The 13293-nt window shown below is 45.8% G+C and overlaps 1 protein-coding gene and 1 long non-coding RNA gene across 2 annotated transcripts in view; one reads left to right on the top strand and one right to left on the bottom strand.

Moving 5' to 3' along the window:
* The window catches only part of LOC111847145 (Na(+)/citrate cotransporter-like), an 18342-nt gene extending 5049 nt beyond the window's left edge, over positions 1-13293 (top strand). Inside the window, exons 2-13 of the mRNA XM_023818070.2 lie at positions 2826-2927; positions 4218-4346; positions 5207-5343; positions 5617-5816; positions 6632-6770; positions 6851-6973; positions 7930-8142; positions 8493-8593; positions 8680-8801; positions 9152-9313; positions 10886-11023; positions 11276-13293. Of these exons, the coding sequence (XP_023673838.2) occupies positions 2826-2927; positions 4218-4346; positions 5207-5343; positions 5617-5816; positions 6632-6770; positions 6851-6973; positions 7930-8142; positions 8493-8593; positions 8680-8801; positions 9152-9313; positions 10886-11023; positions 11276-11401 (1692 nt within the window). The 3' untranslated portion in view covers positions 11402-13293. The remainder of the gene's footprint in view (positions 1-2825; positions 2928-4217; positions 4347-5206; positions 5344-5616; positions 5817-6631; positions 6771-6850; positions 6974-7929; positions 8143-8492; positions 8594-8679; positions 8802-9151; positions 9314-10885; positions 11024-11275) is intronic.
* LOC140578927 (uncharacterized) lies at positions 3241-5623 on the bottom strand. The gene is made up of 2 exons (XR_011983204.1): positions 4844-5623; positions 3241-4385 (listed from the first exon to the last, which is right to left on the bottom strand). It is a non-coding gene; the product is annotated as an uncharacterized lncRNA (long non-coding RNA).

The raw sequence follows: 13293 nt of genomic DNA, 5'->3' as shown, positions 1-13293 counted from the left end.
TCGGTCTATTTCACCACCACTATTTTTACACATTTCGTGAATGTATTGAAAAGGCCAGCTGTAACCTGGCGTCTCACACGCGCCAGCTAAAATGATTTGTAATCCAAACAGATAAATATCAAAATACGGAACAATTAACAGGCTGAATAATATGACTGATTCTATATGAATAGCACAACAGCAGACGCCAATACAAGAGACGTCACCGCTTTGTAGGTTCATGCCTGTCAAAACCATAGATAGATAAGTATCCACTAGATGGCGCCATCAGAACGATTACTTTCGTATTTGTCCTATAGAGGTCCACTGCCTTCATCCATCGGTGGTACACACACGCTAACCCTTCGGACAATTTATGGATTCGAACCTTCAACCCTGGAGGGGAGATACAGTGCGAACTACTGAGCCTCAAGCGTATTTCGGAGTGGTTTTAATTGTCTAGGTGTTTTCAACATATATCAATTATTATTATTCACAGACGTTAAATTGTTTCAGATAAAGAAAAGGATTAATCAGTAAGCCTCTTGAATAAGTATGAAAAGCACTTGTTTCCATTCAGAAACAATTAATGACTTGAGCCAGAAAATCAGTGACGGAGCGAATATGCATGGAAGCCCCGCGTTTAGAAGTAACAAACACGCAGGAGGCTGCCGCTACCCGTCTGATATGTTATAATTAAAGGTCGTGCTTGTTACAGTTTTACGTATTGGCGGGCAACAGAAGCAAGAATGCGTCAGAAATTCTTTCAGACTGTGGGTGATCGGGGAAACTTCATAGAAGAAAACCTTTTAACCATGATTACAGCTAATTATCTGATTCCTGAACTACGTGCGTTTATTAATTTGCATTTATTTCCGGTAGAGCACTTGCAGTTAATCTCGGTGGGTGTCATACATGATGCACCTAGTTGAGAAATATATTTGCGTGAAATATGTGAAATATACTTATGTCAAAATGTGAAAAACACGTAGGGGTGAATTCAGCAAAAATGGGACACATTCTGGTAAAATGCTTAAAATGTACCTAAAACAGGGGCGTACTTATGAGATGAAAGGGGGGCTGATGGCAAACTATTAAAGACTTAAGCCAATAAATGCACATTTATTTGGGAGGGGGGGAGGCTGAAAACATTTCCCACTAATATAGGCCTAATGAAGCCCCTGCCTAAAAATATTTGTCCAATTACTGTGATGCTGTTTAAAGATTTTACTACAAGTCTTAAATATGAAAATGCAGGGAAGTACAAACTGAACTTGAACTCATGTGTGTATCTCTTTCTGTGTCTGTACTGTACATGCATTCCAACACTTCATCCATTCTGAGCTTCATCTAACAAAGAGAACTTATTCAATGGCATGTAAGTAGCTACGAACATACCTGAGTGTGCTGTTGATTTGTTTGGTCAGGGGGAAACTCTCTGTGATAGCAGTTTCAACATCACAGTTAATTCTCTCTCAGACGATTTGGATAAAAATGGCTTCCTACCACAAGCATGTCGACAGCCCTGTACAGCACACTGCTCTTCTTTGAAGGGTGGACTTTGGAACGCACTATGTCCTCTCTTAGGGGTGGCGAACCAGATCCATGGAGAGCCACTGTGGGGGCGGGTTTTTGGGATGACCTCTTAATCAGCCAATAACAGTAGATCCCCAGGAAGGGAGTTGAGAACCACTGCTTAGTTATTGGCTGATTGAAAGGTCACCCCAAAAACCCGCACTGGCCCTCCATGGAACAGGTTTGCCACCCCTGCCCTTAGCTAAAAGATGAAGTTTTTGGTTCCCAGCCAGCCTCCACCGTTTCCCCACATTCATTTATTGCACCTCTCATTCTCCCCTCACTCCATTGCCTGTACCTTTGTCTTCCTCTTCACCTAGGCCTATGTCTGCCCTCTTTCTGCCCTCTCCCCATCTTCTGCCTACAAACCTGTACCATTTTCTGGAAAAAAAATACAAATTCTACATTATTACACAGCTTCTCATTTTAAAGGGTGTCCCTATTTTGATGAACACTGTCCCAATCTATCTACCATGTTCAGGTAAATTCGGACAAGAAAAAAATAAACAAATCTGAACAGTAATGAAACAGTAATTGAAGTTCAATTACCTTATTATTACATTAGAAAATGCGATGGTAGTTTGTTATTCGGTTTGTATAATTGGTTTAGGCCCTTTATTACATTTAGCAGTTTGTACAGGGACTGGCCATGTGATTCTTCAAATCGTCTTGCAGTTCAGGTGCAACCGTACCCATAAAATTCAAAGCATGAATAAGATGTTGATATGTAAATATAATGCGGTAGTCATAACCTATCAAAAACCTTCCATAATCTTGGATTTCATTACGTATTTTTAAATTAATTCCTCCTCAGTATTTATTGTTCAGCGTTTCTTTCGCGGCTGTGTTCAGGCTGTGGGCCCATACTGCTCCTTAGAAACGCAATTCCGTTTCACGTGTGAATTGATAATAAAGTGAGTTGATGTACAGTGTTCAAATAATGAATAAATGATATAAAGGACAACGAGATACAGATGAAAGATTAACACAGACAATATAAGAAAATGTGATATACCACCCACATATAAAATCCGACTTTGGATAATCTTCGAAACTTTGTTAAAAGTTGCAGCGGGGAGGGTCATATTTTAACGCATGCAAGGGCGCCGCGGCCCCGAGCACGAACGGGGAGTTCCGCGCGTATCACTGCTTGGTATGAATTACTCCGGCCCCCTCCCCATCACATTCTTTCGCTCTCACACTCATTCAACAACGTGAAAGATTGCGGAGAAGTACTGAGCTTTCTCTCCTCCTCTCCACCGTAACAAAAGATGGCACGGCTGCTGAAAGCGCTCTGGAGCCGAAGGAGCGTGGGGATTCTCTTCTGCGCGCCGCTCCTCCTGCTCCCTCTGCCCCTTCTAATTAGGACGAAGGTACGTATATGCCTTTCGTCACAATAATGAAGATAAAAGTTGCGGAATTTTAATTTTTCGTTAGGAAGTGTGGTTAGTCATTTCATACAGTGTCCAAGCATTTAAACAAGAGGTTTTGAGTTTCACATAATCAAAGGGTGATATGATTTTCTAAAATCACTTATCAGAATCAATGGGAAGTTAATATTCGCAGTAGAACTCGAAAGTCATCCAAGTTAAAATAAGCAGAGGGATATTAAATGAGTGTTTTTATAGGTGTCATACTTACATTAGGTGTTTGAAAACAGGGATGATCAAAAGCACAAATTCCGAGTTCGATCTATATAAGTTTAATAAAAACATATAAAATTACATTGCTAATCCTGGGGGCGGATCTGAAGGTATTTTCTTTTCTCCTATATAATACCGTTCACACGCAGGTGACTTTACAGTAGGTGCATTTTAAACTTCCGTGCTGCTTGTGATTGAAACAGGGGCTGCGAGCAAAGTATGTTCTAAGAATGTGGTCCCTTAGGTCCCCGTAACACTGCTCGCTCTGCTTATCCGAAATGCACAGCCAGTAGAAGCCGAACATTTGAAATGACTCGTTCCTGTTGCCCTCACCTGGTTCGCGACATCTACGCAAGATCTACAGGGGAGCACAGCAGGTGAAGCGCATGCGCTTTCATTCACCCCATAGCTTATTATTACCCTGCACCAGACGTATAATCTCCTCATTATGTCACAGGAATTGCATCTGACGTTCGGCGATCATAGCTTGGCATAGCCCTGAACAAACACCAGCCACCGCGCGACTGGTGAAGGATAACTTCGTCTGAGTACCCAGTGATAGACACTTACGTTGTGATCATTGCGCTACTGTCATAACACAGTCAGATGTTTTTGTTCACTTGCTCTTTCCTAAGGGAGGAACAGAGACTCATATTAAGGTCAGTCTGAAGCCTCCGTTGAGGATATGACATCACTGACCTGCCACTGACTTTGTGAGAAGCTGTGATTTTATTATTAGCCTATACTGTATATGGAGATTTTAGTATTATGATTAAGGAACAAGACGTGATGAAAAATTTGGCAACTCAAGTCCAGGGAGTGGCTCTGCTGTTGTGAAAATGAAGGAGGATCTTAAAGTCTTAGGTGGTGCTCGCTGGTACTTGCGTTCATCTCATGTTTTTTGATGACCAAAATCATCACATTTGTGGCCTGAACCTGTGTCTTCGGGGCTAGTTTTTTAACTGCTGCTCCCCCTGCTGGTATTGTTAGGGAATATGCCATTCTGATGTCGCCCTGCAGGAGGCAGCATGCGGTTATGTGATTGCGCTGATGACTGTCTTCTGGTGCACTGAGGCCTTGCCGCTGGCCGTCACCGCCTTGCTGCCTGCGCTGCTGTTCCCCTTGCTGGGTATCATGGAGTCCAAGAAGGTAGGCCCCTGCTGCATGGCATCGCCACGGCAACGGTAACTGTGGAAACATGGATCCTCGGCACTTCACAGCAACAGTCTCATTACAGTATCCTACAGCTCTACGCAATGGGGATGACAGCAGAGAAAAATGTTTCAGAGCAAATATTGTTACCATCACAGTGTTGTAGTACTCAGCAAGGCGCCCAATTATGATTTTTATGTTTAAACAAAGCTGATATGAAAGGGGGGGGGGGCATGGTGGCGCAGTGGTTAGCGCTGTCGTCTCACACCTCCAGGACCTGGGCCCACCCACCCTGTAGGCATCACTCATCCAGGCGATCGTCTAGGGTGCCGTTTGATTAGGGGGCGCAAAGGAACGAGTGAAAAGGATCAGAAAAACGACCATGGTTGCATTCCACATTACAGTGATTTACCCTAGTTTTAATATTTCTCTGCTTTTCTTGTGAAACAGACACCAGCCAGCTAGTCACAGGCAGATACTCTGCAGAATCTCACCCAGGGCCGGACAAGCACCCGGGCTGCCCTGTCTGGGACTTGAGGGTTGTCATGGGGGATTCTTCATCTTCTCTAGCTTGATCCCCGCAGTCTAAAACATTCTGAGATGAATCGCAGTTACCAGATTGTCTGTAGGTGTGTATAGTGAGTGTTACCTGCCTCGCACCTGTAGCTTCCCAGATAGGCTTTGGACCCTCGCAGCCCTGCATAGGACAGGTGGGTATAGAATATGAATGGATATGAACATGAAACATGGAGAACATGGAATTGTTTGCAGTGTATGGGGAAAAGCAGAAATCACGATCAGTGTATCGCATCCAGGAAGCGACATCACTGCACCTACTCGCTCACGTGCCCCCTCAGGTGTGCATGCAGTACCTGAAGGACACCAACATGCTATTTGTGGGGGGGCTGATGGTGGCCGTGGCCGTGGAGCACTGGAACCTGCACAAGCGCATTGCCCTGCGGGTGCTGCTCATCATGGGGGTGCGTCCAGCACTGTGAGTGACCCCCCACCCCCGAGATGGTCCACATATGGGATATTGTGTATCACTTGTAGATGATTGTGCCAGATTCACCAATCACCAATCTGTCATAGAGCTTAGTTCCTGTAGCACGGACTAGCTGAACCTAAACATGTAGCTACCTGTATATAAGCCTTCCTGTAAATGTTTGAATGCGACAAAACTGCAGCAGAGCCCAGCTTGCTTGTGTCTCTGGCACAGAGGTCGCCTGTACCCACCGGTAGCTCACATCTGTCCCATCAAACCCAGGCTGATGATGGGCTTCATGACCGTGACGGCCTTCCTGTCCATGTGGATCAGCAACACGGCCACCACCGCCATGATGGTGCCCATCGTCCAGGCCGTGCTGGAGCAGCTCAACCATGGTGAGGCAGAGACACTGCAGATCATGAGCAGAGATGAGAGGGACCATCCCCCAGAACCGAACAGCAAGCAGGCGGGGGGACACGGTGAGGAGGCCTGAGAGACAGCCGTCACTCTGCGGGGGGAGACTGCTGCTAGGCAGAAACACTGTACAGGAGACCCGGAAAAGGAGGCCCTCAGAGATAAAGCCTTCAGTGTTTCCCAGAGGCGACATCTCCAAAAAATGGATAAATGCATTATGTTCCTCCCATTTCTCAGACCACTGGGCAGCTGGTTGATCTTTAAGTTAAGGAACTGAGCTTGAGATTAAAAAAAAAAGAATGATCAACTCGATCATAAGAGCTTGGGAGAATAAAACCAGTAGTCTGGTAAAAGAAATGCTTTCTTATGAAGGAAAGCTGCTGAATGCTGTTTGACTCTGAATACTGTGTTTGTCTCTGAATACCGTGTTTGTCTCTGAATACCGTGTTTGTCTCTGAATACCGTGTTTGTCTCTGAATACCGTGTTTGTCTCTGAATACCGTGTTTGACTCTGAATACCGTGTTTGTCTCTGAATACCGTGTTTGTCTCTGAATACCGTGTTTGTCTCTGAATACCGTGTTTGACTCTGAATACCGTGTTTGTCTCTGAATACCGTGTTTGTCTCTGAATACCGTGTTTGTCTCTGAATACCGTGTTTGACTCTGAATACCGTGTTTGTCTCTGAATACCGTGTTTGACTCTGAATACCGTGTTTGACTCTGAATACCGTGTTTGTCTCTGAATACCGTGTTTGACTCTGAATACCGTGTTTGTCTCTGAATACCGTGTTTGTCTCTGAATACCGTGTTTGTCTCTGAATACCGTGTTTGTCTCTGAATACCGTGTTTGACTCTGAATACCGTGTTTGTCTCTGCACAGGTGCCCCTCAGGAGGCTATGGAGTGGAAGCAGATGTGTAAGGGGATGACCCTGTCTGTGTGCTACGCTGCCAGCATTGGGGGCACCGCTACTCTCACTGGGACAGGCCCCAACCTGGTCCTCAAAGGCCAGATGAACCAGTGAGTGCATCAGTGTGTATCACTGGTTGGTGTCACTGAAGGGATCTTGAGTCCACCCACTTGTCCTCTGTCTCTCCAAGGCTCTTTCCTGACAATGGGGATGTGATCAACTTTGCCTCATGGTTTGGCTTTGCCTTCCCCAACATGGTCCTCATGCTGGTCCTCGCCCTGCTCTGGCTGCAGATCGTCTTCATGGGCTTCAAGTAGGTTTGCATTTCATATGCTAGCTGTGAGGGAAAAATAAAGCAGAATGAGCCATGGCATTGCTCATCCTGAAAACCCGATACAGCGCTGCTCATACGGAGAACCCGAGACAGAGCTGCTCACACAGAGATCCAGAGACAGCGCTGCTTACATAGAGAACCCGAAACAGAGCTGCTCACACAGAGAACCCGAAACAGACCTACTCACACGGAGAACCTGAGACAGAGCTACTCACACGGAGAACCCAATACAGAGCTGCTCACACGGAGAACCGAAACAGAACTGCTCACACAGAGAACCTGAGACAGAGCTGCTCACACGGAGAACCGAAACAGAACTGCTCACACAGAGATCCCGAAACAGACCTTCTCACACAGAGAACCCGATACAGAGCTGCTCACACAGAGAACCCGAGACAGAGCTGCTCACACAGAGATCCCGAGACAGAGCTGCTCACACAGAGATCCCGAGACAGAGCTGCTCACACACATAACCAGACAACATTATTTGCACATAAAACCAGATGAAAACTACTCACACACAGAATCAGACATTATTTACACAGGAAAAACAAGCATAAAAGTAAATAACCCACTGGCAAAGATTTCTGGGTACCTGCTTATATTGGAAACTTCATTTTCCAAACTTCGTAGCAGCCAAAGAAAAATGTGTAAATGTATCTGTCCTTCTGTCCAACTGTGGTTGGCGGGTATGATGATTGAATGAATGATAGTCACAGTGACCACTGGGATGAATAAAAGATGTTGACAAAAACCAACAAAAGAAGGATCGAGTTCGGGTACAGTACCACAGCCAGCAGAAGGATCTTATTAATACATCAAGGTGTAGTTTTTTTTTTTTTTATCTGGACATATTGGCACATGGAAAACTTACTGATTGCATGACCTGCCTCCATCTACCTGTCTTCTCTACCTTCTCTTCACCTGTGATGCAGCTTCAGGAAGACGTGGGGCTGCGGGATGGAGAAGTCGCAGAGGGAGATCGCGGCCTACAGGGTGATCCGCGAGGAGCTCCGTAAGCTTGGTCCCATGTGCTTCGGGGAGCTGAGTGTCCTGGTGCTGTTCGGCCTCCTGGTGGCGCTGTGGTTCACCCGGGACCCGGGCTTCACGGCTGGCTGGGCCACACACCTCTTTAACGCCAAGGCGGAGTGAGTGTCACCCGGCCAGAGTTATAACAATCAAACCACGGGCAGTATGTAGAGCAGAAGGAAGGGGAATGATTCAAGACCCAGATTCGTAAGCTGAAGTTTGTTGGTTCAAATTCCCTGAAACTATCCCCCCGTATCTCCATCCATCCATTTTCTGTATGTTCCTAAAATTATTTTAGATTAATAATAAAACAACAGCCACTGTCCATGTTCCCCGTTTACCTCCATGATGTGGGACTTAAACTCAGGTTCACATTTTTTGCAAATGAGATGTTCCTCCTGGGAGTCTGACTGCAGAGATTATTTTGCATATCAGACAGTGTGCAGTGACCACTGCCCTAATGCACCAGGTACGTGACTGATGCAACGGTGGCGGTCTTCATCGCCGTTCTCCTCTTCATCCTCCCCTCCAAGGCTCCACGGTTCTGCTACGGGGGCGGCCTTCCAGCTGGTGAGTTCCCGCTCTGCCATTTGCTGACCCCAGACCTGCTATTCCCTCTGCACACAGACCTGTCAAATTGCCGTGTTGCTTTGCAGAGTCTTCGCCCCCCAGCCCCCCCTGTCCAGCACTGCTCACCTGGAACATCGTCCAGAAGAAGTTGCCCTGGAACATCGTTCTTCTGCTCGGTGGTGGCTTCGCCTTGGCCAGGGGGAGCGAGGTGGTTGAGGGGCGCGTGTGTCTGTGGGTTTGCATAGATCACATTTGAGGACCAAACTGTCCCCAAAGTGTAGTAAAACCTGAAATTTCCCTACTTTTGAGGACATCTTTTGAGGTCCCCATTTGGATAACCTCAGTTATATAAACATCTGTGAATGCAATCAAAAAAAGAAAAAGTCTTGTATTTGGGTTGGTTGCTTATGGTTAAGGTTAGGGATGGGTAGAGGTTAAGGGTGTCGTGACTGAGATTAGGGTTTTTTCCATAGAAATGAATGGACGGTCCCCATTTAGATAGGAAGACCTGTGTGTGTGTGTCCCTATGTTGACAGAGCTGGCTTGGACTTTCTCCAGGTCTCAGGTCTGTCTAAGTGGATGGGCAGCCAGATGACGCCTCTGCACAGCATCCCCCCCTGGGCAATTGCCACTGTGCTCTGCCTCCTAGTGGCCATCTTCACTGAGTGCACCAGCAACGTAGCCACGGCGACCCTCTTCCTGCCCATCCTGGCCTCCATGGTACGGTCAGACTGTATGGCAGCATGTGGACGAGGTCTCTTATTTTGACAGGGAAGCAGGTGGATGGCGGCGTTAAAGACCCGGAGCGACCTGGAGAACCACCATGACGACAGGGGCCATTTTTTAACGATATCTTTCATGCTCCATGAGAGCTATCATGTTAAAAATCCTGTTGGGTTCCACTTTATATTTATTATCGATTCAGAGTAGGATTTGTTAACAAAAATCTGTGCATCTTCATAGATTTAAACATAAAACTTTACCGGTTACAGTAAAAGTAGCCCCACGGCCGGCTTTTGGGCTAACATCAGCGCCTGTCAGATGATGCTGTGTGGAGCAGCATCCCAGCAATAGACCGGCCTCAGTGTTTCCCAGTGGAATGAAGTTGGGACAGGATCGTAGCCAGGAGAAACAACACAACCATTCAAGAGCAGCTCAGCATGCAGACCTCTTGATCTACAGCAGATCAGTACCAGAGTGAGACATCCATCCACCCCAAGCTACGTCTAGAACAGAAAGGTGGGGGGGGGGGGTCAGAACTGCACCCAGTTCCCACTGGCCCGAAGCCACATTCTGCACTGGCCAAATTATGCAGCCCCGCAGGGCTGAATGGTGCAGAGGCCCTCCCCCACGGTGCCAGGAAGAGAGGGGCTCAGATGGCACCGCCGACAGCCATTTCAGTGTGCCAGGGCACAACCATTCAGAAGGGGGGGGGGATTAATTTCAGCACAGCAGTTGGTGTGACACCTTTGTTACACATCAAGCATGAGAGAAACGAAATAGAGAGAGAGACTCAGTGATCGAAATACAAATTGGAGGAGCGGAGCGCTTGGATACTCTCACGGGAGGGAATTTTTAGTTACAAAATGGCCGTCTTTTTGTACATGTGTATAGAAATTTCTTTTTTTAATCTATGAATGAATGCATGAATGTGTGGAGGTCCAAGCCCCCGGGGCGGCATGTCCATTTGCTATTCTGGTTTAAACTGGGAGTCACACTTATGAATCTTTTCAACAGCCCAGCAAGAGAGAGGGAAGTGGCCTGGAGGCCTGGAATTACACCACAACTCCATGATCATGTGATGATCTTAGTATAGGCGTTTTAACACAATCATTGTCCATAAAATGTAGATGTATGCTTAGCTAGCTAAATGATGTCTTTAGATACAGCAGGTTTGAAAACTGGGTATTGCGTACAAAACGCTGTGTGATCATTGACAGACCTTCAGAGCCCAGATCTTCAGAGCTCAGAGTTTACATGTCAGTAATGTAGTGAGAAGTCTCTCAGCAAACACGACTCGAAACAGCCATGTAACATTAAAATCCCTAATCAGGAAATAATACTTGCAAAATTAATTTGAAAACACATTGAAACTGTGCTAAAATAAGTTTGCTGATGTGTATGTCTGAGACAACCTCAGTCGTTGGGAGTCACTCGTCTGTGTGTCACAGTCTTAGTCGTTAGGAGTCACCTGGCTATATGTGTTACAATCTCAGTCGTTAGGAGTCACCCGGCTATGTGTGTGTTACAGTCTCAGTCGTTAGGAGTCACCCGACTGTCTGTGTGTTACAGTCTCAGTCCATAGGAGTGAACCCACTCTATGTCATGGTACCTTGCACTCTCAGCGCCTCATTCGCCTTCATGCTACCTGTGGCCACACCCCCTAATGCCATCGTCTTCTCCTATGGCTACCTCAAGGTATCAGACATGGTAAGTGACCATCCCACATGCACACACATATTAAAGATGAGACCTTGTACCCAGTGTTCTCTGGCCCAGGACAGCCCTTGATGTAGAATGCTTGAAATAAGGAAATAGGTAAATCTGCCTGATTCTATAACAGCAATGTTAACAAGCTGTAGAAATAAGCAGGACTAACCTGTAATGTAATCAAGAATGTGTAAAAGGATGTGGTGTGGGACTCCTGGAACTAACAGGGTAACAGGAAGCTCCGTCTTTCAGGCCAAGGTGGGCGTGGTCATGAACATCATTGGCCTCTTCTGCATCACGCTGGCCATCAACACCTGGGGCAAGGCTATGTTCCAACTGGACACCTTTCCGGCCTGGGCCAACGGCACAAGGGTGTGAAGGCCAGCAGAGGGCACCCTTCCTCGAGTGGCTGAGGACCTCAATGGGGCTTCCACAGTACCACAGCTGACCTGCAGGGGCACTACAGAGATGCCACTAAAAAAAATAAATCTTATCAGCTTGGACTTCCATACAGTCTGAAGCCCAAACTTGAGGAGGCTGCCTCGCTCTGACGTGGCTGTGGTACCCGAACTCGACCAAATGCATTTAAACATCATCCATCCTGTCAGCAACCTGCGTTTGCATCACACTCATCGGGAGAATCATCTTCTGGCTGAACGTTACACCCTTTTGCACTTTTGAAAGTCTTAATTTACTGAGAGACAAAGACCTCAAGTGAGCCTATAGTGGAGTAACTTGGTTTGCGAGTGTTTTGCAAGACGAGCAAAATTTTTAAATAAATTTTAACTTCATAAATGAGCGAGGTCTCACAATACGAGTATTATATATACGCTTTGTCTGCCGAGCATCACGTGATCACAACTGAGCCGATGGTTCTTTTCTCTCTCTCTCTCTCGCTGCGGGATTGTGGGTAATCGTCTCCCATGCTTGGTCTCAATCAGCGTGCCTTACTTGTATAGTAAAAATTTAGCAGAAAAGCACCACCCGAATAAGGGTGTAGCAGTGCAAGCGATGAATCCGTTTAGCGACAATGTAATGTCACATTTCCGCAAAATCGAAAAGGAGGCAAAAGCGGCTGTCACTGGATAGGTTCCTTGTTAAAGTCGCACAAAAAGAAAAAGATTCCAGTGAGCCAACAGATAGCAGTGATTCCGTTAGTTATAGTGAAAGTCGTCCTACAAAATAACCCTCCTCTTCTCCTGTCTCTCGTCTCCCTCTTCTTTTCAAAGGTAAAGTACAGGTTAATTTGTTTTATGTATTTTTACTGTATATTTTGTATTAATCATTTTTATATGAATATTTTTGGGTTTTGGAATGAATCATCTGAGTTTCCATTATTTCTAATGGGAAAATTTGCTTTGATATACGAGTGCTTTTGATTACGAGCATGTTTCCGGAACTAATTATTCTCGCAAACCAAGGTACCACTGTATATGTCATTGATCACAACTATACAATTCATAACCTTTTATTGATAATAATGAAGAAAAATTCCAGAAGACCATGTTATTTTATTTCTGGTGGTGCCTTACTGCGGGGCATCTGAAGAAGTTTCATATTGTGTGGGGTTGAATTTGCTATGGCGGGAGGTGGGGAGGGGGGTGCGATATATACCCTGACACTGCAATGGGCACACATGCGTGCCACATCGTGAAAGGAGGCAGTGCAGTGATCAAGCACGCTAGTCATGAGGATACAAGGAGTTCAACGCTGACACTTGTACTCAGGTTGAGTGAATCCCACAATATTTGGTATTATATTTTTATAAATGACTTTGTATAAAGTTGAATAGTTTAGACAAAACTCCAGTCCTGGGGGGCAGAGTCCTGTGTAGCTTAGTTCTTTCCCTGTTCTGCCATAAATTACTTGGTTCAAGAGCTTTTCTTAACCAACACCCCTGGTTTAGAAAATACCCCGTTCAGATCACAGCAGCAGTGAGGTTTATAAGCATTTGACATTCTGTATTATGAATTTACCGGCCAATCAACCAGAACTTTTCTCTGTCTGGCGTTTCCCACCCTGGTCCCTCCATCCTCCGTGTCCTTTGCCCGTTTCAGCTCCCTGCACAGAGTAATGGTGGCAACTGGACATATCTGGTGTGTTTTGATTTCTGTGCTCCTTTAATTCCTCGTAGTTATGCATAGCGTTTCAGAAACATTTATCAACCTTAAAAACTGTTCACAAATGTACCAGGTGTCAAGAAATACATATTTTACGTCTGAATGTCTTATGGTGAACTGAATATGTGCCCATCTATCTGAGTATATGAA

The sequence above is a fragment of the Paramormyrops kingsleyae genome, chromosome 17 (genome assembly GCF_048594095.1).
Source record: "Paramormyrops kingsleyae isolate MSU_618 chromosome 17, PKINGS_0.4, whole genome shotgun sequence".
Classification (NCBI taxonomy): Eukaryota; Metazoa; Chordata; class Actinopteri; order Osteoglossiformes; family Mormyridae; genus Paramormyrops; species Paramormyrops kingsleyae.
This window is presented reverse-complemented; position numbering and strand designations above follow the sequence as displayed.